At 40.2% G+C, this 24,718-nt stretch overlaps 1 protein-coding gene across 1 annotated transcript in view; it reads left to right on the forward strand.

The window, feature by feature from the left end:
• The window catches only part of ncanb (neurocan b), a 140,506-nt gene that overhangs the window by 114,094 nt on the left and 1,694 nt on the right, over positions 1-24,718 (forward strand). The window contains exons 12-15 of the mRNA XM_085347851.1: positions 10,671-10,829; positions 15,182-15,264; positions 15,479-15,623; positions 24,027-24,209. Of these exons, the coding sequence (XP_085203977.1) occupies positions 10,671-10,829; positions 15,182-15,264; positions 15,479-15,623; positions 24,027-24,209 (570 nt within the window). The remainder of the gene's footprint in view (positions 1-10,670; positions 10,830-15,181; positions 15,265-15,478; positions 15,624-24,026; positions 24,210-24,718) is intronic.

The following is a 24,718-nucleotide window of genomic DNA, read 5'->3' on the forward strand; positions in this document are numbered from 1 at the left end:
GAGAAGAGAGCAGAAACAGAAAGGAAGCATCTGAACAGGTGCTAAGAAAAGATGAAAAGAGAGGAAGTGTGTTCCAGTGGTGTGCATTAATGAACATTTCGGATGGAAGGTTGTAAAAAGTAATACTTTGAGGTGCGCTGGAGGTTTACCACGATTCTGTTCTTCTTCTTTCTGATATTCCCAAGAAAATTGTACTCTGATACTGAAGTTCTGAAGCCTGCCTTGCAGTATCACAATCTCTTTTGTCTTTCATTTGTTATCTCAGAGTTCATTTTCAGCACAGAAAGTTTTCCACATAGGATTTTACCCTGAATTTCAACCACAGGTGCAGGTTCCAGGTTTGTACCTCTTCACACAGCATTACCTTTGAGTAATAACACAGAACCAGTCACTTGGGGGTATTACTTTCAAGTAATATGCATTTTATTAACTAATTTGGTTTTAATGGGGGAAATCATTATTTGATCCCCTGCTGAATTTGTAAGTTTTCTCTCTTATAATGTAATGAACAATCATATTTTATCATAGTTACATTTTAATTAAGAGAGAATTCATCTCAGTGCTTCACTGTGTTCTCTGGGTCATACTCAGCATTTTTCTTCCTCGATGAGTCGAGTTGATGCTAAAGAGTTAGATTATGGTTTCATCTTTTCCCCAAGCCTCTTTGAACCATTTAGATGTTCACTGGCAAACTTAACACAGACAGGAGGACCTTGCGGGTGTTGCAAGATTTCAATCCATTACAGTGTAGTGTGCTACCAATGGTGTTCTTGGTAACTGTGATGCCAACTGCCTACAGATCTTTTACAAGCTCCTCCCATGTAGTTCTGGGCTTGTCCACCACCTTTCTCATGCTCATTCTTACCCTGTGGTCATTTATGCTTCTTCCAATTCCAAATAATTGACAGCTGTCACCTTCTCACCCAATCTTCCTGCTGATTGTCTTGTAGCCCATTCCATCTTTGTGCAAGTCTTCAATCGCATCCTTTCACAGCTCTTTGGTCTTGCCCATGGTGCTGGAGAAATTGGAATGGGAGAAACAGATATTTGGGACAGGTGTGTTTTTTAGAAACATAGGCTGAGATCAGCTGTATTTGTAATCAATGGATTTATTGATTTCTGGCTGGGTTGTACGGGATAAAATACCTATTTGCACTCATTGATGTGCAAATAATGTTATCACTTTTATTTAATGTGGGTTTTTTCCTAGATTTTTGTTGATATTCTTGTAAGTGAGCAAGCTTAAAAATTCAGCAGGAAATCAATTATTTCCCCGCACTGTAAAAGCAATCATCAGATCTTTGTTTTGATAGAGCCAGGTGGGTGCTTTTCAGTGTGAACATAATGGCAGGTCTCTTCCCCTACTTCAGTGCAAACATCTGACAGTCACTGTGTTCCTGTGTTCTACGCAATAATAACCAATCTGTTGTTTGTTTAGTTTTTTTATTGGTCTAATTTCCCAAAATGTTTTTTGTGGTTTTTCAGATGGTAGTTAAAACACAAATGTGCTGAAGTCATAATTCAATTGTAGAGTTTTATTTTTCTGGCTGTGTGATTCCTGGCAATTCTCTTAAACTCTATTTTGTTCATTTGAGGCTGATTAACAAATGATTAGCAAACAGATGCCTGTTTATACATCCAGCTGATACGGCTAATGGTTTTGGGACACTTCATTAAAAATACCCAGTGGCCACTGTACAGGCTCTCCACGGTTTCCAATATCTGTCTCTTTAGGAGAGATTCTCCGATACTAATTTTCCAGTGCTAATTTTCTCTGTCTAAGACAAAGGGCAACTTCAAGAGCTAATTAAAACAAAAGTGGCAAAAACTGCAGTTCCTCCATGTGCCACTGGAGGTTCACTCCAAACAGTAGCCGCCTAAGTTAAAATGTTCAGCTTTGCAGCACTCAAAAAAGCATTTACACTCTGGTACAAAAAAGGCTTTGGGTTCTATTAAACAAAATTATAACTCAATCACCTGGATACTAGAGGCAGCGTTGATTGGCACATCACTGAAGTGGATGTAACTATTTTGACTGTAGAGTTATATGTATATCTGTACTTTGTACCTAAACAGTTTATGGATGCAGCTGGATAATCAAACTTGTTAGTAATGTCTGATTAACTAATTCTACCTTTTCATAAGGTAACTTCTGGCTCTAGAAAAAGAGGCCTTGAAGCTTTAAAAAGGCAGAGTCCAAAACCAGTCAATGACATCACGTTGGCTACATCAATGTTTTATTCTTTCTCTAGTCTAAACACTGGGTTTGGATGAGCTTTTTGCTTCCTACTGCTGGAAATACTGCTGATCAGAATGTTGAAATTCAACTACAATTCTAAGCACAGTTAATCTGCTAAAGTAAGTTGACCAGCAGCTTTTAGAAGTCTCTGACATTCTGAAATGACCCTCTCCTCAAGATGAGGTCATCTACCTTAATAATAGTACTCAGGTCTTGATTAAAACATACCATTTCTAATCAATATGAGGGCCCGGTGGCGCCAGTGTCCGGCAGCCTCGCCTCTGTCAGTGTGCCCCAGGGTGGCTGTGGCTACAACGTAGCTTGCCATCACCAGTGTGTGAATGTGTGTGTGAATGGGTGGATGATTGGATGCGTAAAGCGCTTTGGGGTCCTTAGGGACTAGTAAAGCGCTATACAAATACAGACCATTTACCATTTTTTACCATAATATTCTAAACTTTTACGATGATCTTTGTGGGTACAATTTGAATCACTGTTAGGTTTTCCCAATGGGTTACTTTTTTTTATTCTTTTAAGCTGTGTCTTGAACATTTTCGTTTTGCTTATATGTTTAATCAGTGATTTAGTTTGGAATGCTTAAAAAGGACTATTCCATTGGTACCTACTCGGATTGACTCGCCACAACTCAACTCGAATCGACTGGTTTTCCATTACAGTTTAGTATTTCCTAATGGTCATTGTCATAGCAACACGGATGAGCATCCGGCAACGTAATTAACATACAACACAAACACTACCACAAAGGTGGACGTAAAAGCAAGAATATATCTGCTCGGTCTATGGCTTTTCGTCAGAATCGGGGACCATGGTGTTGTTTTTTTGTAGCTATTTCCCTCATTGCCAGATTTCAGAAATAGCAGTTTTGATTTTCATGAACAAGACACTCATGACTCATCTAGTGACTCTACTGACTAACCAATCAGTGGCATGCAGTCGGTCACATTTTAGTACCTGTTTGGATCGCTTGAAGCCCCAGCCAAGCAGGTACTACAAAAGTACCTGCTACCAGGTACTATGACCTGATATAAAAACCCTGAAAACTGTAGCGAACTGTGCTGAGTCGATTCGAATAGGTAGTAATGGAAAAGAGGCTATACTGTGAAGCACTGCTGTTGTCATTTGCTATCCGGTCGTTAAGTGATGACGTGACGAATCCTACTTCCGGGTCTAAAGTAGTCTGCGTTTAATATGGCTTTTGTGTTGTTAACATGTTTAATGTTATGTATTTTCTTCTATTTAATCTCAAAAAACTCCTAAAACAGTCAGTGATCACTGTTGACCTCCCTCGGCTTTTATTACCGCTAATCATTTATTTAAGCTCAGTTTTTAAAACCTTAGGATGTAACTACAGCCCAGCCCATGCAGCAGTATATGAATAACTAACCTCGTATTGTGGATGGATTATCTCAGTTGTTCTCCTGGCTGAAGTTTGGTCCTTTTACAGCATCCTGCCATGCGATTACAAATGTACCTGACCACCGAGAACACTCACGTTAACTTTTATCGAGTGGAAAAAAAGTTAGCTTGTTTATATTATGCTAACATAGCTGGTAAACTGACATGATTTAACAACTAGTCAGGTAGAAATTTTCATAATTTAAATAACTAGAAAAGACTTAGATAGGGGTGGTAACTCTCTAGTGATTTAGTTGCAAATAACTTCTTTCATTTAAACATTGACATGTGTCCATTGTTCATTTGAATACTAATGTCTGATTTAGACTTCTGAGGTAAATCTCTCTGTATAACATAACCTACATAAGTGGTTGATATTGTTGCCAACAGAAGAAACACAGAGGGAACTTAAGCTGCTACTAAAAGTAACAAAAACATTAACTAAAACAGGATGCAAAAGTGAAACTCCTGACCATAATAAACATAAGGTAAAACAGGAGTCAGGGACTCAAAGGTTTTACAGAGAATTAAGCTTACAGTGTAGCAGAATAAAGAAATCAAAACCCAACAAACACAGAATTGAAACACTTGGAATAACAATATAAACTCAACTAAACCCAAACTCACTTGTATTCACAAGGAATTCAAAACCCCAAAACATTACACTTTGTTAATTAATGCATGTGAGCGCCAGTTTAATTCACTAGTTAAGCAGGCAACCAGTTGCGATGCAGCGGCCTGGGCAGGCAAAAATGTAAAAATCAAGTACATACTTTTTTTTAAAGTGTATTATACAGTAATAAAATGTGACCTGTCACCTGCTATAGGTGTGTTTACCTACCTTAAGCTTTGCATTAGCTGCAAGCATTTAAAGCCATTACCGGCCTACTCTTAGAATAACACTGGCAAAGATGCAGACAATGGATGTACACCAATATATTAACATCATATGCTAAGTGCACACTGTGCCCACCCGTATAAAACAGACCAGCTGTGTGCCTGCTGTGTGAATTGTTGCCTTTTCCGTCTAAAGGCTCCTGCTGCCCTCTCTTTTACCTCAGCCTCCTACATCAGCATCAATCTGCAAAGACACATCTATGGGATAATTATGCAGAATGAGCGCTCAGACTGGCATCAGTCATTCATGTTGCACTCTGAAGCTTTTTTTACTGTAACATCCATTACTCCTAATTGTGAGAATCACACTATTAGAATGTTCCATTAATCAATGCAGCACTCATAATAACCATTATTAATTCCTCAGCCAGTGGCACATTCTCGTCACATTCTCACCTTTATCAACAGATTCTCGCTGTCTCTCTCACTCATTTGCTCTCTCTCTGGACTCCTGTCATCTGCCCTCTTGGAAATGGCAACACTGGCCTGTCAGCCTTCAAAGTCTCAAACGGGGAGAACACAAAATGGCAGCACACGCAAACACGCGCAAACGTGAGCACATGGCATTTCATCATTCAGGAGATCTAAAAGAGGCGAGTAGCAGCAGAAGTATCACTTGGTGATGTGGATAAACGACCCAATCAGTCAACTGGAAGTGTATGGCCTTTTATTTCCTAACTGCTGTTCACTAAAGTCTGTGGGAATATTAATCGCTGAAATGTACCCCCTACGTCTCCCTCCTCCTGACAGAGGGAAAACGGGAAAAAGAAGACGACTTGAATAATGTCTAAATATTTGAAGAGGTTGATGTGATGTCTGGCTTTGAGCCTCACTGTCAGAGAGTGGGAGAAGAAATCAGCAGAGACTAGGTTGAAGATCTGAGGGGGAGAAAACATGCCTGTTTATTTTTGATCTCTCCTTTTTCTTTCTCTCTGTCTTGCTTTACTTTCGATTTCCTTTTCTGTCTCTCTTTTCTCTGCCCTCCCACACTGTAGCTCACTGCTTTCTTAGCTCCCGTTTTTCGTTCTCCTCAGACTCCACTTTTTTCTCAAGCCTATGTAGAAGCCTATGAAAAGCCCCTGTTTACTGTTCACAGCCCCTGTTTTAAAATGACTGGTTAATGCCTAATTGGGAGCAACGGTAACCTTAAATACTCACTGACTCCCACTGTGGACCCCATAGCAGAATGTGTGTGAGTCAGTCAGTGTGTGTGTGTGTGTGTGTGTGTGTGTGTGTGTGTTTCGTCTCTCTCTTTGTGACACCTACCCTGATTCTCCTGTCCCTGTTCCTGTAGATAACAACCCTTTCTCCACTTCCATGAGCCAAACTGGACTCACTCCCGATTGTAATACAATGTACCAGCTGCCATGTGGGTAAACACACTAGCAGGTAGCTAGCGGATGTGATGACAGAGTGAAAGAGTGTGTTTGCAGTCAGCAGAGGAAATGACAGCAGCAGTGACTGATTTTTGGTCCCAGAAGACCAAAGATAACACTGTGCTGGCAAATGCTAATCGACTTTGTGTGTTCAGAAGTGTACTATCTGCACGAAGGACAGCTGGAAAATTCAGCACGTCCCCTGCGAAGCATCCCTAATCCATCCCTTTCCTTCCTTAGGGCTCATCACAGACTGTATATAAAATACTGCATCAAACATTCATATAGTAAGCTTTATGCCAACAAAATACTGCATAGTCAGTCATGTGAAAGCTCTGTGACAGCATTTTGCAACTTTTTGGAACTTTTTTATCTTTTGGTCCCACCCACGTGGTAAGAAATATAGATACAGTTACAAAGTAATGCACCAGGGATGTGCGGCTGCATGGATTTAGCTGATTTTAGATGATACTGGGTTGCACTGCAGAAAAAGTTGAGCCAGGTTCAACTTATTCAACTGTGTTGTTTGGCTGGAGCCCAGGGGTGCAGCATCAACAGAATAGCCATATCCAAACAAATGAAAAAGCTTTTCCACACAGGCCTTCTGTTGGTTGAGCAGTCTGTTCTTTTTCTTTTGAAGATTATTTAAGCAAGCATTAAGGGGGGGAAAGGGCTATTGGCGTCCTATCACTAATAAACATGCAGGCTTAGGGAACCAAGAATTAAAGACAAATGTTTGTCGGGGGTATTTTGCTGTTTTATGCTTCTTTTTTTCTTTTTCTGTTTTTACTGTATGATCTTGCTGGAGTTCAGTGAGCTTCATAATACTTAATGAAACTTTTTATGAGCCATGAAAAAAATAAAAACTACCACATTAGTCATCCTTATTTTGAATGAAAGTAAAAGACACAGAGATAGCTTTATATTTTATATACAGACAGATTTATGAACACTTTCAACTGGTCTGTGCAAATCAACAAGTTATTTTTGCCTCTACCAGCCAATCCTTTTTCATGCTCTGTAACAAGAAGAGTGCTGTTAATGGACTTCAGTTCTCTCACCTTTATCTCCTTGCCTTTGCTCTCTGTTGCAGTCATTAGTGACATTTCTGTTCTCAACAGCTTTAAAATGGATTTAACTCAAAGATGCCTCAAAAGCCATTAGATTCTTATTTTGTCATCAGTGATAGCCAGGAAGTTATATTTTTAGGTTAAGTAGTGTTTCTTAGAGTGTCAGCTGAGCTTACATGTGAGGCTTTTCACTTGTTGAGACAAAACCATTTATACCATCTTTTTTGTTTAAAATTTGAATCATAAAACACATACTCTTCAAATTCAAACTGTAAAGGAAAAGAACCAGCAGCACTAAGTCCCCATAATGTGAAAGCAAATTCATTCTAAAATGAGCAACAACCTCCACATAAATCCAAACGTGATGTTAAAGCCAGGCTCATCTTGTTCTGAAGCAGCGGGGTGGACCAGAGAGCCAGTGAGCTGCCCAGAGGAGGCTGAAACTGTTAAAATGGCTAATTGGGTTTCATGTCATTAGCGCGTTTTGAGGTCATCAGATTAATTCCCCAGACTACCAAGAGACATTTGAGCAGGAAAAGAAATGAAGTGATACTCCACATTTACATCATTTACAATACAGTAGTAGCCATCTTACACCACTGTCCAGAAGTCAGTGTTATATCAAACAAAACCAGGGTAATCTGGAAAGCAGTCCTCTTGATGATTTTAATAAAATGACCATTTACTTTATGAGTAAGTCATCACAAGACGATAAACCTGATCAGACATTTGATGGAAGCTTTTGGGCTCTGACGCATCCAGAGATACTATAGACCAGCGGTCCCCAACCTTTTTTGTGCCACAGGCCGGTTTATGTCCGAAAATATTTTTACAGACCGACCTTTAAGGTGTCACGGATAAAAACAACAAAATAAAACCAGTACCGATACCAGAAAAAAAGAAGATATATTCATGACACACAGGGAAAGACCCAGTGAAACTGAGTTAACGATAAAAAAATAATGATAACAACCGCTAAAAACTCTGAAAACCATAAATTTCACACCCGAGCCTCAACTCTCGCGGCCCGTTACCAAACGACTCACGGACCAGTACCGGTCTATGGCCCGGGGATTGGGGACCGATCCATTTCTTGTGTGGGGGGTTGTGCTTTTGCAGGTGTGAATATATCTTTCTGTGGACAGATTTAATCAATGCTTTGCCATCAAAACGGTCACAAAACTTTAAAGTTGTACATTTGAAAAAAAACAAATTGAAAAAAAATTGAACAAGTGGTTGAGTTTGAAGATGGTAATGCTACAACCCATAAATAGTAAAAAGATCCTGCAAAGTGTGACAAGGAGGCCATTTTTATCTCAAATATAGGATAAATCAACAAGTATCTAAATTATACTCTCCCAAGTACTCAAGGAAAACAGTGGTCTGAAGATTCGCTGCTGTACTTTTTGTGACTAAAATGTATTTATATATAGATGTTTTTGTATGTTAATGATCCACATCAAACAGCTGACATTTTAAACCTCATTTCATATGTAAGGAAGTGCTAAATCTTCTCGTTTTAATAAGTATATGTTGATCCATGTCTTGTGGACGCTCAAATCTCACTTCCTTTAGTCAGTCTTCCTTAAAGATGATCTGCTCATCCTGCCCAGTGTTTAAACCCATGTGTGCTTTGCTGTGACAAGATTTTGGATGTTTTTTTTTATTTTTTCGTAATTGCCGTAACCAACATATTAGACTTTGAAATAAGAACAAAGTGGGTCGGCTTTTTCAAATGATGAATATTTAAAAACATCAGCCTTGCCCATATGAAATCCTTTAAAAAACCGACCATGTTTTATTAGTAAGTCAACACAACACGATAAACCTGATCAGACATTTGATGGAGGCTTTTGGGCTCTGACGCCATTTTATACTCAGCCCAGTAAAAACATATTGTTAGCAGCCCAGATATATGTCTGACCTTTGTGTGACTGCAACTCATTTTAGAGAATGGACTTCTTGTTTTATGTAGGAACCGATTTTCTTCAGGCCTCCTGCAAGGGGTTGAATGAATGCATGTCAAAGAGGCCAGTGGATGTATGTTGAATTTTAAATAGTGGAGAGTGCCACCAGGGCTTTAACGAGTAAGATAATTGGACAGGCACTTGCCATGACAAATTTCACTGACATACTGTGTGCAAACATTATTGTCATTAATCATTTCTCTGCATCTCTTTCTGGCCCCACGTGCACATGCATTCAGCCAACATGATCATCTGTCTATTTTTTTAATGACATAGCACTAAGCCTAAAGTACAAATATCCAGTAACATGTTGTTGCACATTGTGCAACCGTTTTATACTTTGCTCATTATTGTGGCTGACTGACAATAAGTTTGTCATTCTAACACTCAGAAGAGATACTTGTCATCTTCTGAGTCAGCTAATGCATTGAGCAGCAAAAAAGAAACAATGGTTCTGTATTTCATAAGTTTGGACTTTTATATTAATTCAAGGAGAGTTTTTCCAAACTTCCCTTTCAGACAAAAAATGTAGCTCTACCTGAGGAGGCAGTGTTACGGTGACCCAGTGCAGTGCATTTTGTGAACTTGCGTCATTGCACTTCACAGCAGAGTACCTCCATGTCCCTGAACACTCTGAAAGGAGGAGAGCTTAACAGTATAAAAGGCAAAGGTTTGGAAGCCCTTCTTTAATATTCCTGTAAAGAAAAGCTTTCATTACGGACTCCTTTCCTCTTGTCTTCTCTCTTCTCTGCTCTCCTTCTTCTTTCCATGGCCAAGACAGCATCTCTCTGCATACTAAGCAGGGCCCCATACGGCCCAATTTGCACTGCCCAATTTACTGGTGTCGCTTCACATTTGTTGGGGGAGAAGCTGAGGCCATTTCCCTGATCCTCACAAAGAGGGAAGGGGCACGAGAGATGGTGAGGATGAGGGAAAACTGGAGGTGGCTCAACTGACAGATCAAGCCTGAACCACATCAACTATGACATTTAAACTTATACACGTTATATTCACAGACACACATGCACACATACACAGTCCAAAGCATAAAATGAGAAGCCAAACACACACCGCATTACAACTCACAGTTGCACAGCTAACCCCCAGAGAGATGAGGAGAGAATAGATGGGAAAGATGAAGGGAAAGAAGGAGGAAGGGTTTGGGGGGTGGGGATAAGAGGGAGGGACAGACACTGTGCTGACAGGGCTGTGACAGCGCTTAATTACCAAGCGAGCACTGCACACTGGAAGCAATTTCTAAGGATTGTTGTCATTTGAATAGATTAAAACGCCCTTTCACTGGACTAAGCTGTCTCACCAGCGACTTGGCTCTGCTGTAGATGAAAAGTCCGAGGCAAATCAAAGAGGAGAAGACACCAGCAGAGCCAGAAATGGAGGGAAGGAGGCAGAGAGGGGTGTCACAGAGGGCACTAACAGCAACACCATGTAGGGTTTTTTGTTTGTTTGTTTTTTGCTGCAGAACAGGAACATGTTGTGTGTGGATGCAAACATAAACACTAAATTAATGATGGTCTCCCTCTCTTAATGCCCAAATCGTCCTACCTCTTTCCCTTGCAGCACCATGTGGGTGTTTTAACAATTAAAAAAATCTCACTTGTCTTCCCTTGTGGATTTAAATTGACTAATAACTGTCTTTTTCAATTATCTTCCCCTTCTCTTTCACTACCCTCCTACATACCCGCAGACACCGAAGGCTGCGAGCACACTTGGAGGAAGTTTCATGGCCACTGCTACAGATATTTCACACGCAGACACACCTGGGAGGACGCTGAGAAAGACTGCAGGGATCACAATGGCCACCTGGCCAGTATCCACAGTGTGGCTGAGCAGAACTTCATCAGAGGTGAGTAAGGAGAAACAGGACAATAGCAGATTTGGCACAGAGTGCAGCTCTTTCTGATGTTGTTACTCTGCAGAAAAACTAAAGTTAGGAAGACAAATTTGGACATTCAAGGGCCAGTAAGTCTTGCTAGATGACAGCTCACTTGAGCATGCCCGAGGTTAGGTGGACATAAAATCTCCAAGTTGAAACCTCAGTTAATGAGACTCTAGCAACTTTGACACAGCCATTCTAGGAGCTAAATGCTCACAACAGCATAGTAACAGCAGCACCATGCTGATGCCACCTCCTTAGTGTTTCCGCCTCATGTTTACCGTGTTCATTGTCAGGAGCTGAGGCCTATGTGCAGTTCTGTTTGCAACATAGCCGTCCACTTAGTTTATGATTGTTTATGATACCCACATCCATTCATCCATCCATTTTCTGCCACAGTCTGGGTCACAGGGACAGAGATGCCAAGACCTACTTCTCCCTAGGCATCCCCTCCAAGGGGACAGTGAGGTGTTTCCAAGCCAGCCAAAACATATAATTTCTTCAGTTTATCCTCCATATGCCTCCTTATAGTAGAACATGCAGGAAGCATTTTAGCTAGGAAGCATCCAGGAGGTGCCCAGGAAGTACATCCTATTCAGAGGTCCAAACCAACTGAACTAATGCAGAGGAGCCGTAGCTCTCTGCTGATTTCCTCCCGAATAACCAAGCTCTTCATCGTATCTCTGAGGCTGAGCCCAGACACCCTTTGGCCAAAGCTCATTTCGACTGTTTGTATCTGCGATCTTGTTCTTTTGGTCACTAACCAGAGCTCATGGCCATAGAGGAAGGTAGGAATATAAATCAATAGCTCGCTTTCTGTCTTCACCACAATCAACAATTTCTGAGTCACTGCCACATCAGTCCGTCTGTCAGTCATCCACTCTACACCTTCCACATTTGTGAACAAGACACTGAGATACTTAAACTTGTCCACTTGTGGTAACATCAACATAATATGCTTCCATTTTTCAACTGAAGATTCTTATGTTTTAGTGTTGAGGACATCTGAAGATTTAGATAGGCATCCTCACGCTTTCTATTTCACGTCGCTATATTTCAGAAATATCTGGTGACACTTGTAATCACCAGTCACTTTTAAAGAAGACATTGCTCAGTTTAAATGATAGTACTGATTTAGTAATAATAGCCTAACCTGCTGTCACTTGGATGGCTGCCTTTGCCTCCTGCACAAAGCTTTTAGAGGCCAGTGAGTGGTATCTACTTTTGTACTTTATTATCATACTTGGAGATGACACCTGACCTTCCCTTTTATGTTTTCCCTAACTCAGTATTAAATATCTTTATAGTTCAGCTGTGGATGGACCTTAAAGGACTTGATTTTGCTGCCGTTTAAAACAGCCTTAAGGAGCAAAGTCCGAGCTAAATAAATCTATATCACCATTTGTTGCAGTGAGTTGACCCTGCAGGCCCTGATATAAGTGTCTGTACAGTAAGTGATATTGATTGTGCTATATTCTTTCTGCAAATGTTATTTTTTTCAACTTTTGTGATAGCTTCACCAAAGCAAATGAATCCATAACCTGAAACTTAATAGGAAAAAATTGATTTAATTACAATTATTAGGACTTCTGAGTTTTACGTATGTGAAACAAGCACATGCCTTGGAAAGGTTTATGACTACTTGAGTATGATCCATATCTTTTAACATAAGGATTTGCATTTTAGGTGGTAGAGGGCATTAAGTTACATGAATGGCATACAAAAAAGGTGTGTGACATCACCAAAATATCATCATACATCTCTTTTCATGGGCACTTATCTATTCAAGGTCATCTCCTCATGCACCTCCAGTTAGCTTCCTGCATAGCTGCTATTTTTAGAGCACTTAAACAAGGTCTATTCTGACTAATCGGGTATATAGATCTGAGTTTTTACCACAGACATCAACCTACTGGGACAGCAAACATAATCTTGTGTAATGGAGTTAATTTTTGTGTCAAGGATCATCCCTGTTGATTAGCTCTGTATCTCAGTGTACAATCCAGAGGCCAAGCAACAGCTTTTTGGGTTAGAATCTGCAGCGTCCAAAATAGACATTCACAGTTTTGTCCACTGAAGACTGTCAAGGCTGAGGTCGTAATGGAGAATGTGTGTATTGAGGTTGAGCTTTTGTTACCTAGTGGCTACACAAGCCACGAAGTACCAACGGCCAGATTTGGTGTGTGGTAGTAACAGGTAAATCCATCCCATTATCCAGTGCACATGTCAGACCCACATGTGCAGGTGGTCAGCTGAGAAGTTAATGATCATGCTCTATATTTGTAATATGAACAGAGAACCCGAGATGTGTTGCTGTGGTTGTTTTAGTATGTAATTATGGTGTTTGGTGTCCTTTCCTGTTGTCCTGAATTGTTTGCAAATCCTATTTTAAATTAAGCCAAACAGTTGAAGAGCTAAATACATCTCCTTGGCTCTTCAACTCATGTTCATTGTGGACTTAAATATTTGGCCACAGAGAGCAGTTTAATTAGTGCCAGTCAGCATTACCATGCTAATATCCATTCAGTTTTTCTTTGGTGCTCCATAAAGCTTCATCTCTTTATTCTTAAGTTTTTGCCCTCTGGCAAGCTCCACAGCCACTTGTGTTGTAATAAGACCTGATCAGCAGCAGCAAACTATTCTGGATCAGCCGTCTGTCCCGACCAGATGCCAAGAAAAGACAGTACCACCCACCTAGAACTGATCTTTCTCCTATTTGCTCACCATTACCAAAAAGTGTGTTTAATTGCCTCGAAAATGGACGTCTCCACCCCTGCAATAAGAGGATCACAGCCATTAGGAAGATTAATGGGCCTGGTAATGATGTTAATCAGATTCACCATGATTGAAATTCCATTACATACAGTATGTGCAAGCACATGCACATGGCTGGCCTACTGCGCACAGAGACACCCACACACACACAAATGAGATTAACCCAAAACACCATTAGGGAAATATCCTTTCACACAAACAAAAATCTCATCACACGTATACCGTAGACAGAAATAATATATCTCTATTAATGGTCATCATTCATCTGAGGTCAGCCAGCTCCAGGACTGTCAAGCTTGAGTCGAGCTCATGTGTGAAACCTGCACTAAGAAGAATAAGAGTACCCTGAGTTATACTACAAAGCCCTCCACTGTTTTACACCAAGGGCAGGGCTGGACTGGGACAAAAAATTGGCCTGGGCATTTTGACTAGAGACCGGCCCACCGGGTATTATATTATAGCCTCGCCTCTGTCACGCACTGACAGAGGCGAGGCTGCCGGACACTGACCACCACCAGTAGGCAACGGGTGAAGTGTCTTGCCCAAGGACACAATGACCGAGACTGTCCAAGCCGGGGCTCAAACCGGCAACCTTCCAATTACAAGGAAGGGTTTTTTTTACAGGACAGTTGGCAACTCTACTAACTAACCTTATGAATAAAATAAAGTTCACTATCATTAACATCATAGCACCCACCCAGCTGTATAGAAACTCCGTCATGCTAGCTAGTACGCAGTGCGAGTAATTGTGACTGACTATAACAATTTAGCACAACGAAAATAAACTCCACCTAAACTCGGTTTATATCTGACCCAGATAGACTGCAGGTCATAACTTCTTACCTGAAGTTCACCTGACACTCGGACCGGCGGCCGCACAAAATACCCTCTGTGCTATCCACTTGTATTGTCGGACCAAGGCACTTTTGGCTCCCCGTTTGCAACATCTGGACCAAACCTAGAACGTTTTTTGGGATGTGTGTTTGTTTTGTTTTTGAAAGAGTGTTGCGACACCAAAAGCATATGGCTTCCCTTCATCATCTCAGCAGACACTTTCACACTATCCAATGAACAGTCTGCCTCTATATAAGATCCAGCTTATTTGGTACAAACTTTCTCCACCAGGTAATGTCCTCAGAATGAGGCCAGTGCAGATAAAGTCATATGACGAGTAGTTGGCAATAGTCTCCTCTTTAGGTGCTGGATTTTCAGCACTGGTGATTAGGTGTTTTGTTGCTCCACACAACAAAGTGATCAGTTTCCCACCTGAATCAGGGTTTGTGATGTGTCACAGCCTCATGACAAATGTTTTTAAAGGATTTTTTGTGAGAAATGAGTGCGTATCATGTACTCATACAGTAAACCATAGAACAACAATTCATTCCTAACAATTTTTTTGTAGTATGTTGTAATAATTATCTATAGATGTCAAGCAATACATTGAATTGCCCCATATATGTCTTTATTGTTTATTTGTAGGTGTGGATACTGTGTGTAGTGCTCTACTGTTTTCTGCATTAATTTTTTGTTTGCAATTTCTTACTCAGGTCTAAGCCATGACAACACCTGGATTGGGCTGAATGATCGGACAGTAGAAGATGATTTTCAGTGGACTGACAAGATGGACCTGGTGAGGATCCAGCTGTTTTTGTTTTGTTTTGTAGTCAGCTGATTCCAGCGTACTTAAAGCTCCTGGAGTTGCATAGCAAATTTTGATGTGGTCATTGTAGCAGCAGTCGTGATTCCCAACAAAATGTTTTCTCCACTGCCTGTAGTAAAAAAAAAAGTAGCACTTTTTGCTCAAGTTTGTTTCTTTAACCTTGCCTGCTTGTGTATGTGTGCAGCAATATGAGAACTGGCGTGAAAACCAGCCAGACAACTTCTTTGCTGGAGGAGAAGACTGTGTGGTGATGATTGCTCATGAGAATGGCAAATGGAATGACGTGCCCTGCAACTACAATCTGCCCTACGTCTGCAAGAAGGGAACAGGTGAGAACAACACAGGGGGAAGAAGAGGAGAGGAGAGTTTTCTGCAACTGAAACAGTTGATAAAGATGACTGAGAAAAGAGGTGAGGAGGCAGAGAGCAGCAAGATGTAAATTGGAAAGAGGAAGAGGTTGCAAAAAGTGAGAAATGTCAGATCTGAAGTGCGAGGCAGCAAGGGATCGGACTGAAGAAGGCAGAGACAGAATGAGGATGTACAGCTCACCGCGCTTTGCTGTCAGCTCTTTAGTTTCAAATCCTGTACAGCCTTTAAAATAGAATCACAAAATAGAAAGGTGATGAAAAGTTCTTGAGACTGTGTTTTTTTTATGTAAAGCAGCTCGAAAATGCTGCACACCGTCTCTATCAAAGCACAGAGACTGACAGCGCACGTACCTTCAGGTGATTCTGAATATCCTGACTGTGTCATGCTTTACATTACACACAACTGTGTGCGGTGCAAGAGATTAAGACCAAGCCTCTTCAGTCACTCTGCATACCTTAGAGTCACACTGCTTGCGTCTTACAAGCCCTCTCTTTCTGATGTCCTGTCATCCTCCAGCATCAACTTTAACAAGTTTTCCACACACGGCTCATGTCCTGACTCGATTTTTTTTTTACCCATGTGCTGTTTTAGTTATCATTGTATACGCTGCTACCTCTTCTTTATGTCTCCTGTTGCAGCTGTCCCATCTAAGTGTAGGCTTCTACGTGTTCCTCTGAGAGCATATTAGAGCTTATTTTTTCATACAGGTCAAACTTATGATCAAGAGCGGGTGGCTTGACATATAAATAGTAGGGGTGCAACCATACACAAAATTCACGGTTCGGTTCGATACTTTGGTGTCACGGTTCGATATTTTTTCGATACAAAAAAATGTTCATGCTTTTTTAATTTGTCATTTATTAAAATTATAAATATATATTTTAACTCAAAAGTACAGTTTTTAAATGTAATGTTGCTGAAACAACAAAATAAAAATAAAAAAAAGAAATCTATCTGATCGAGAAATCACTCATCTTTGGAAAAGAGAGTTTATTACAGAGAAATGGCTCTTTCCAAAATAAAAGCTATACTATAGGCTTCTTCTGGGCTATATTCTCAGCAGCATATTAAACATATCAGGTCCCCATAAGGAGAATCATGTGCTAACGGCTGTCTAAATGACTCGGGTAAAGTTTGTAGCATGCGTGCTTGTTGTTTTTGTCTGCTTCCACTTGTCTTTGAACAAGGATGATGTCGGCGTAAATGTGCAGTGATATTCGTTGTGTTCCCACTAGTGCTGTCAGCGTTAATCTCGTTAAAATGACATTAACGCCATAAGGCTGCAAATCTCCATTAACAAGTTACCGCGGATCACCCCGTGCGTGGGGCTGGGCGGCGTCAACACGTTAACGAGCTAACTGCACTAACGCACTAGTTCCCACCGATTGAGCATTGCGTGGCACATCCGACATACTGTTTTACTTTTGTGACGCGCTTACCATCAGGGTCATGCTTCACATGAAAACCAAGATAGTTCCAAAGGCCAGCTCTGAATGAGGGTGGGGGAGGTTCAATTTGCCATGTTGCAACGAGCTTAGCTTCTGTCTTGCTAGCTTGCGCTGCTCTCAATGGATCTGCACTCGACAGTGCAGCCTAGGTGGAGTAGTCGAACGCAGATCCACTGAGCGCTCAACACAGACAGCTTCGTCAGAAGAAAAGTTGATAAAATAAAAAATAAAATTTGTATTGTTCGATACATATGCGTACCGAACTGAAAGCACTGTATCGAACGGTTCAATATCGATACGAGTATCGTTGCACCCCTAATAAATAGGTAAGCCAGGCTGGTTTAGAGCAATACTGGGGCACAAGAAGACACTGGAGGCTGAATTTGAAAAAAAAATTATAAATAATAATTATAACTCTAGTACTTCTTATATGTTTGCAAATCATCGATATGTTGGCTTGCTCTTTATTTCAGGTGTTAATTGCCTCTCAATCTGAGGCAATGCTTACGCTTTGCTTTAAGAAAGCATAAAGATGTCTTGTTGTTGCTTTTTTATCACACTTGATTTACTTCTAAGTTGCATTGTTACAACATCTAAAGCATTCTGATCTTCTCTGTTAGAAACGCGTTTTTTTATCATGTCCCTGCGTTTCTTTTGGAGTTTTACACCTGGATTCTCTGGCCAATTTTTTTTCTTTCCCTGCTTGCCTCTGTTAGATCCTGTCACCTGCTCTTCCTACAGGCTGACTTTAAACTGATAAACCTAACATGAAAACCTCATTGATGGTCATCATATCAAATTAACCTAACCATTTGTGCTTATTTGTACCAGGTATAGAGAATTTAATATTTGTAGCCTTATGAAGAGTGTCATCATTTATCTTACAAATACTAAATGCAAAACCAGTGTGTGAAAAGTCTTCCTGATTCAACAGCTAGTAGAACCAATTCAATAGCTGGTAAGGACCAGATTGTTCTATTATTTCCTCACAGAATTGAAACGTGTACTTTCTTTTTCTCTTGATTATATGTGTTTTTTGATGGATAGACAGTTCTTTGGTTAATCTTTCCCCGGTACATGATGTGCTGGTATCTGATTGAAATGTTAAGGAATAAATGAAAAAGTGCAAAAGTGATAATTACAAAGTTGTGGCACTTCAAAAGAAAACATCTTTGTCACATTTAATTGCTTTTGGTTGAAACTTCATGTCTTTGACTGATCCTCATACTCAACAGTCTTTTTCTGTATTGTCCTTTACTCTGAGGCCTATGCAAAGGCTCTCTTACCTCTCTTACCTTAGATTTAGTTTATTTTTGTTCTTGGTTTAACTGCTGGCTTTGCTGTAGTAGAAAACAACATTTATTTCCGTAAGAGCACTATTACTTCAAAGGTTTTATGTCTCAACCACTGTTTGCCAACCGCCCTTTTTTATGCTCTGTGACTTTAATTTTGTGCAAATCATTCGTCTCACTGTCCCCCCTGTCATCTTTCCTCCCATCATTGAGTTGAGTATTATAACTTTGAGTATTCATATATGACCGTGGGAGTCTGCGGTCTTCTCAGGAGTTGGATTGAGTTGTTCTTTTCAAGTCTTTATGCGTGTTTTTGGAAAATAGCATCAGCAGATGTTGGATCAGCCAGTTGATCGTGGAGACACGTACAGAAAACAGGCTGCTGCTATATTGGTGTATCAAAGGAGAGCTGTTTCCCTTGTGAGCAAGGTGTTGCAGCACCTCTGCTGCTCACTGTCACAAGTCCCAGGCATACAGCCCACCTCTGACCTTAATCAGTCACTTACAGTCACCAGCATCTTTTCATCTTTTCCCTGCTTCCCTGTCATCCTCTTTTTCACTCACTCAAGTAACCCCCATGTACTGTCTGATCGTATCAGTGGAGTTCTCAGCTCCATGCTGAGACTCATTTCTAATTACCCCAGCTCATGTGATCTGATTGTCTTCTCATCACACGAGCCAATCGGGCATCTTGATCAGCTGCTTGGGGGGTCAGTTAGGGTGGCGTGTTGTACAGATGGTGATGATTTCTTTTATTTAAGCAAAAAGACCTGATGCAGTCATCTCATAAGACAGTACAGTATTAGTACTTTGACTCTACTCATTTTACTGTACTCTATTTTTGAATTTGGGTTGGAATAGTATTTCTCATGTACTAATATTTTGTACATTTTTATAGAGGAACGTTCAGTTACCTTTTTGTCCTTCAAGGACTACTTTTTACTTTCTTACGTTGGGGCCATTTCAGAGCCTGTACTTTCCCACTTTTACTTGAGTAAAGAAGTTGCTTGAGTATTTTTAACACATTTACCTTACTACTTAGAAAGAAAGTCTGTACTTTTGCCACCTCTGTAGAAGGATATATATATCTATATCTATATAGCTCTGGCCTTTTTTACTAAAAGTGATGCTCTTTGTAGGATTGATTCAACTTGTTTCAAAATTCAGATGTAATATTTGATTGCTGGATCAACGTTATCCAAGTAAGGGATAAAGAAAAAATGGAAAAAAAGCAAAACTGATTGAGTTCAACATTTACATTTGGATTACGGTGACAAGAATGTCACACAGTCATCTGCCTCTAAGCTCTTCTAGCAAGGATGAGAAGAAATTTACCTACAACAAGACATGTAAGAATTATAAAATTATTCAGTTTTTTTATGGCTTATTACAGAGGGGGGAAATCTAATTTTGCATGACATACAGACACTGTGAGCGCGTTGGGAAATAATAGGTTGATGTCAGTGCCTTCAGCAGTTCATGTGTCCACTGGGGTGTAATATAGCCACTGTGTAATACACACAAACCTGCTATTTCTGAATTCTATTTTGTATTTGCAAGAGAAGCTTTACCAGCTTCCACCTTAGTGTGAGACCTACAAGCCTTTCAAATAATTCAAAGGAACCGATATTTATGAATTTTGCTGGAAAATAGTGCACATATTTCCAGTGTAATAATATTTGTTTCGTTTGTTTGGTCTGATGATGAGTTTAGCCATTCAGAGAGAAAATAGAAGGTAAGAAGAAGATCGCTCTCCTCGCCAACCCTTCCTGACCAAGCACAAACTTCCCCCAAGCTCCCCACATATTCTCCACAGGGACATGCCTGTAGGAACACAGCAGAAGGTCAAGGCCTGCAAGCGGCCCTCCAAGGAAATGCTGTCTGACCAAGCCAGACTGCTTACCAGCTTAAAGCTATAAGCTATAAGCTACTTTTTCAAATAGTCTCCTTTTAATTTAAATCAAAATGGAGAAAAAAAAATCCTACTTGCAGTTTTGTGTTATTTGCTTCTTAATATCTGTATGTTTGGGATGCACAGACTCGATTAAAACGCACATTATCTGCAGCTACACAACACTAAGGAACCCTCTGCTTCCTTATTACACTGTTATTCTCTTTTGTGTGCTTTTGCAGCTTTTTTCTATTCCCTGATGTTTTCTTAATTTGCAGTGCATTTGACCTCTCAGAGTTGGGCATGCTCGAAACATCTCACTTAGGAGAAATTAACCTCCTAAGACCCGAACTCTTTCATGGCATGCGTTTTTAATTTCTCTATTCTATTCTATTTGGGCTGATTGGGACCTGATGAATTTAACGACATTCGTTTTAAATTTCGATAGAACAGTGGAAATATAATGTCCTCGTAAGTGGATATCAGGCCCTTGTAGAGCAACATTTAGTATTTTGGTCTAGACCAGCGGTCCCCAACCTTTTTTGCACCACGGACCGGTTTATGCCCGACAATATTTTCACGGACCGGCCTTTAAGGTGTCGCGGATAAATACAGCAAAATAAAACTAGTACCGGTACCAAAAAAAAGAAGATTTATTCATAACACACGTGAAAAGACCCAGGAAAACCGAGTTAACGATAAAAACGATAACAAAATAACGCTAAAACCGATAAAAAACCCTGAAAACCATACATTTCACACCTGAGCCTCAACTCTCGCGGCCCGGTACCAAATGACTCGGTCCGTGGCCCGGGGGTTGGGGACCACTGGTCTAGACAACCCAAAATGTGATATCCACATATGTGGACGCCAGGAGGTTAAGGATGCATCCTAGTAAGATGCATCCGAGGTCACTCCCAAAGCTTGTAGCCATAGGTGAGAGGAGGAATCGGCACATAGATCGACCGGTAAAAAATCATTTACGCTCAGCTTTGTCTTTGCCACAGCAGACAGATACTGCATCCACATTATTGCACACATTGCATCAGTCAATCTCCAACCTACTTCCCTTACTCATGAAGATCCCAAGATATTTGAATTTTCCATTAGAGGCAACAACTCTTTCCCAACCCAAAACAGTCACCCTTTTCCAACAGAGGCTGACTGCAAAAAGCAAGGAGAAGATGCTGCAACCACCAAACCTGACATTCTTCCTTGGCTGTGTGTGCCTAGAAATTCTAAACATAATCATTGGCAAAGCGCAGTCCTAGTAAAGTCCAGCCATCACTTATGGCTGGACTTTGGTTCTACAGGAATTGAATAGCCTGTACCACTGGGCCTAACACTCCCAAAACTATTAGGCTTCTTTATGTTCTATTTATAATCAAAGTAGCCTCCGCTAAATTTGATATACTTGCACGAACAGCACTCAAGGGATGCAAAGCGGTCTCTACATAAAAGATTTTTTTCCCCTTCATCTCACAGCTGTTCTGTTTTATCTGTAATAAGAATCATTTAAAAAGTAAATAATTTTCATTCTGTTTTATCTGTCATTTCAAAAATACAGCAAAAACATGACATTATTTTAATGGAAATGCAAAGTTAAAGAGCCAAAATCACTGCAGCTTTTAATTATTTACACCCACGAGTAATGTTGATAGGCTAATTAATAATTAATAGGCTTCCGCAGTGATATTATTTGGGAGGAAACCTGCGTTTGATAGTAAAGGTTACTCATCCTAACCTTGAATTAATGTTACGTAGTTGTATGAGCCGTCAGACCAACCAGTCAGGTGGCAGTTGTTACATTTATCCATATTTAGTGAAGACACTGAGCAAAGTGTATTTTAGATGTTGCAATGACAATGCTTCAAATATGGACTTTACTGTGAAGAAGTTTCTAAAATGATTCATTGTCATGCAAGCAAAGATGAGTCTTTTACCAATCACACGTCCTAAAACACTGAACAGGTACTTTTGGTGTTTTTTATAGGTTTTTTGATGGGCTTTTCTAAGACCCAGCATCCTTTCACTCGCAGCCCTCTACTCTTTACTATAAAAACCACCTTTTCCAGCTCCATTTCCCTTTTCTGAGTTTTTTGACGTTTTATTTTATACCTACTTCAGTGCAATCTCACTTAGCTTGTCTGCACTGTGAGAAAACTTTCAACAGCGTACATAGGTGACAGCTAATGAAAAGCTACCTTTTAGCCTTTCATTTGTGTCAAGACAGTAATAGTCTCAAGTGAGGGGGAAGTGCTTATTGCCCTTTCCATCCACAGTTTATTAAACTGTAAATGTGACGTTAAACCCTTCATCGGAGTTAATGGCATTGCTTTCCCTTATTAAGAATTTAAGAGGTATTAGGACACAGAAAAGGGAATTAAGGACTGTAAACATTTTCTGATTGCTGATTAAGTCCTCTCCTGACTGGTTTGTTGCTGAACTGTGCAAATGGCATCCAAGGATGAAGTCAGGGGCCATCAAAGCTGACTTTAAGTTTCCTGTCTGAAAGGACCTCAAGCTGGGTTTCAACTCCGGGACGAAGGCAGGTTGACATAGTGGGGACTGATAGTACCAGTAATATCAGTTGGGGGTTCGAAATAGTGCTGTACTGTAGTTATATTTAACTTTATTTTTCATTAGTTTTCATAGAAATTATTAAGTTCCCCCAGTGGTAAATGGAAAAGTTTAAAACTACAGCCTGTCTATATTTTATTTAGTTAATTTAATAATTTACATAATGGATCAGATGGAGTTAATGACTAAAACCTAACCATAGTTTTTCCATTATTTTGTTTTGCATTGTATTGAAAGATAGAACTGAAGTCAGCCTCGACCACTGCAGACTGACACCCCGACGGGAGAGCTAAAAAAAATTGGTGAAGTTCTTTGAGTGCCTCCCTGAGGCTTGTCCATCCTGTCAGTCTCTGCCCAGAGTGTCAGTTCTCTGTCTGTCTCAGCTTGAGTAAACAATTTTCTGATTCTGCCTCCTCTCTTTTATGTGTCTAAAATGCTGTGTTACTTTGAATCCCACCTACTCACTCGCTGACAGACTTGGACAGACACCCTGTCCTGCAGATGCTAAATCCACAGATTGAAGCGGTTTTCAAAAAATGTTTTATCCAAGTCATAGTCATAGTCATAGTGTGTGGGATGTGTTCTTAAAATCTAAAACACCATTTGGAACCATTTGTTTAAGTGAAGCACACTAATGGGGTGAATCCAGGTTCAATCCAAGTCATTACTGTTTAAAGACGACTTATTATGGTCAATTCCAGCTCCATGTTCTTCGTCTCTACTGCTTCACTGTTCCGAATAAACAAATAAAATAAAATGTTTTAATTTCTTTTCCCTCCATTTGACGCAACTTTCTTTTGATTGAACTTCCTCTTAAAAATAAGGATTGAATCGCAGGTAGGGGGTTTTTGTGATCCCACTCAGAGCTGTGTGCCTAAGAGGAACGTATTAAGGATATCTCTTCTCACTGGTGTCATACAGAGCCAAGGGAATAAAAATAGCCTGAAACCGAACATTCAGAGGACTCTGAAGCCTGAGATTGTTGCTCATAGGGATCACTTGAGCTGATCACGTCAGAGAATAACAAGGAAAACAATGATAAGAACCTTTTAAGAATCTTATTTGATTAATAAATACTAATGACACAGCAAGAAGTAATTACGATAAAAATAACTAACCTCATTAATATTCTGTCTTTCTCTGTCTCTATAGTGCTTTGCGGGGCCCCTCCAACTGTGGATAATGGCTTCCTGATTGGTCGGAAGCGTACCCACTATGACATCCACTCAGTAGTGCGTTACCAGTGCGCCGATGGCTTCCTGCAGCGGCACGTGCCCACTGCTAAGTGTCGTGCTAACGGCAAATGGGACCGACCTAAAATCATCTGCATAAAATGTGAGTGTTAACAAAGAGAATATGGCTGCTTGGTAAACAGCAAGACTTACAGAATTTTTTAGGTCATTTTCACATTTCTGTTTTGTTTTTTTTAATCATTATTAATATTTTTAGCATGCACACCAAAAAAGACTGAACCCCAAACATCAACAGCCCCCAGGAGCTGCTGTCACTTTGTGTATTCTCGGGCTTTCCATCCCCGCTCTCATTATTGATAATTGCAGTTTTTAGTCCCTTGGGCTTGCTTAGAAGTCGCAGGGTGTCCTTTGAAGTGTTTCGTGCTCGAGGTAGTTTTTTTTCCACTTTTCCTTTGTAGACTTTTTCAAAACTAATTCTAACAGGTTGAAGCTTCATGTAAATCAACACATGTGCAAGAAAGAAAGAAAGGTCCAGTGATTTACTGAAAGATCTGCAAACAAATACAGGAAATGCAGTATATGATGCAAAAATAGCGGTTATGCAGTTTTAATGTGTTTGAGTCAATATTTGGTGTAACCACCTTTATTCCT

The sequence above is a fragment of the Diplotaxodon limnothrissa genome, linkage group LG23, assembly GCF_057381915.1.
Source record: "Diplotaxodon limnothrissa isolate DT_005_m linkage group LG23, D_limnothrissa_male_GT1.1, whole genome shotgun sequence".
NCBI classification, from domain to species: Eukaryota; Metazoa; Chordata; class Actinopteri; order Cichliformes; family Cichlidae; genus Diplotaxodon; species Diplotaxodon limnothrissa.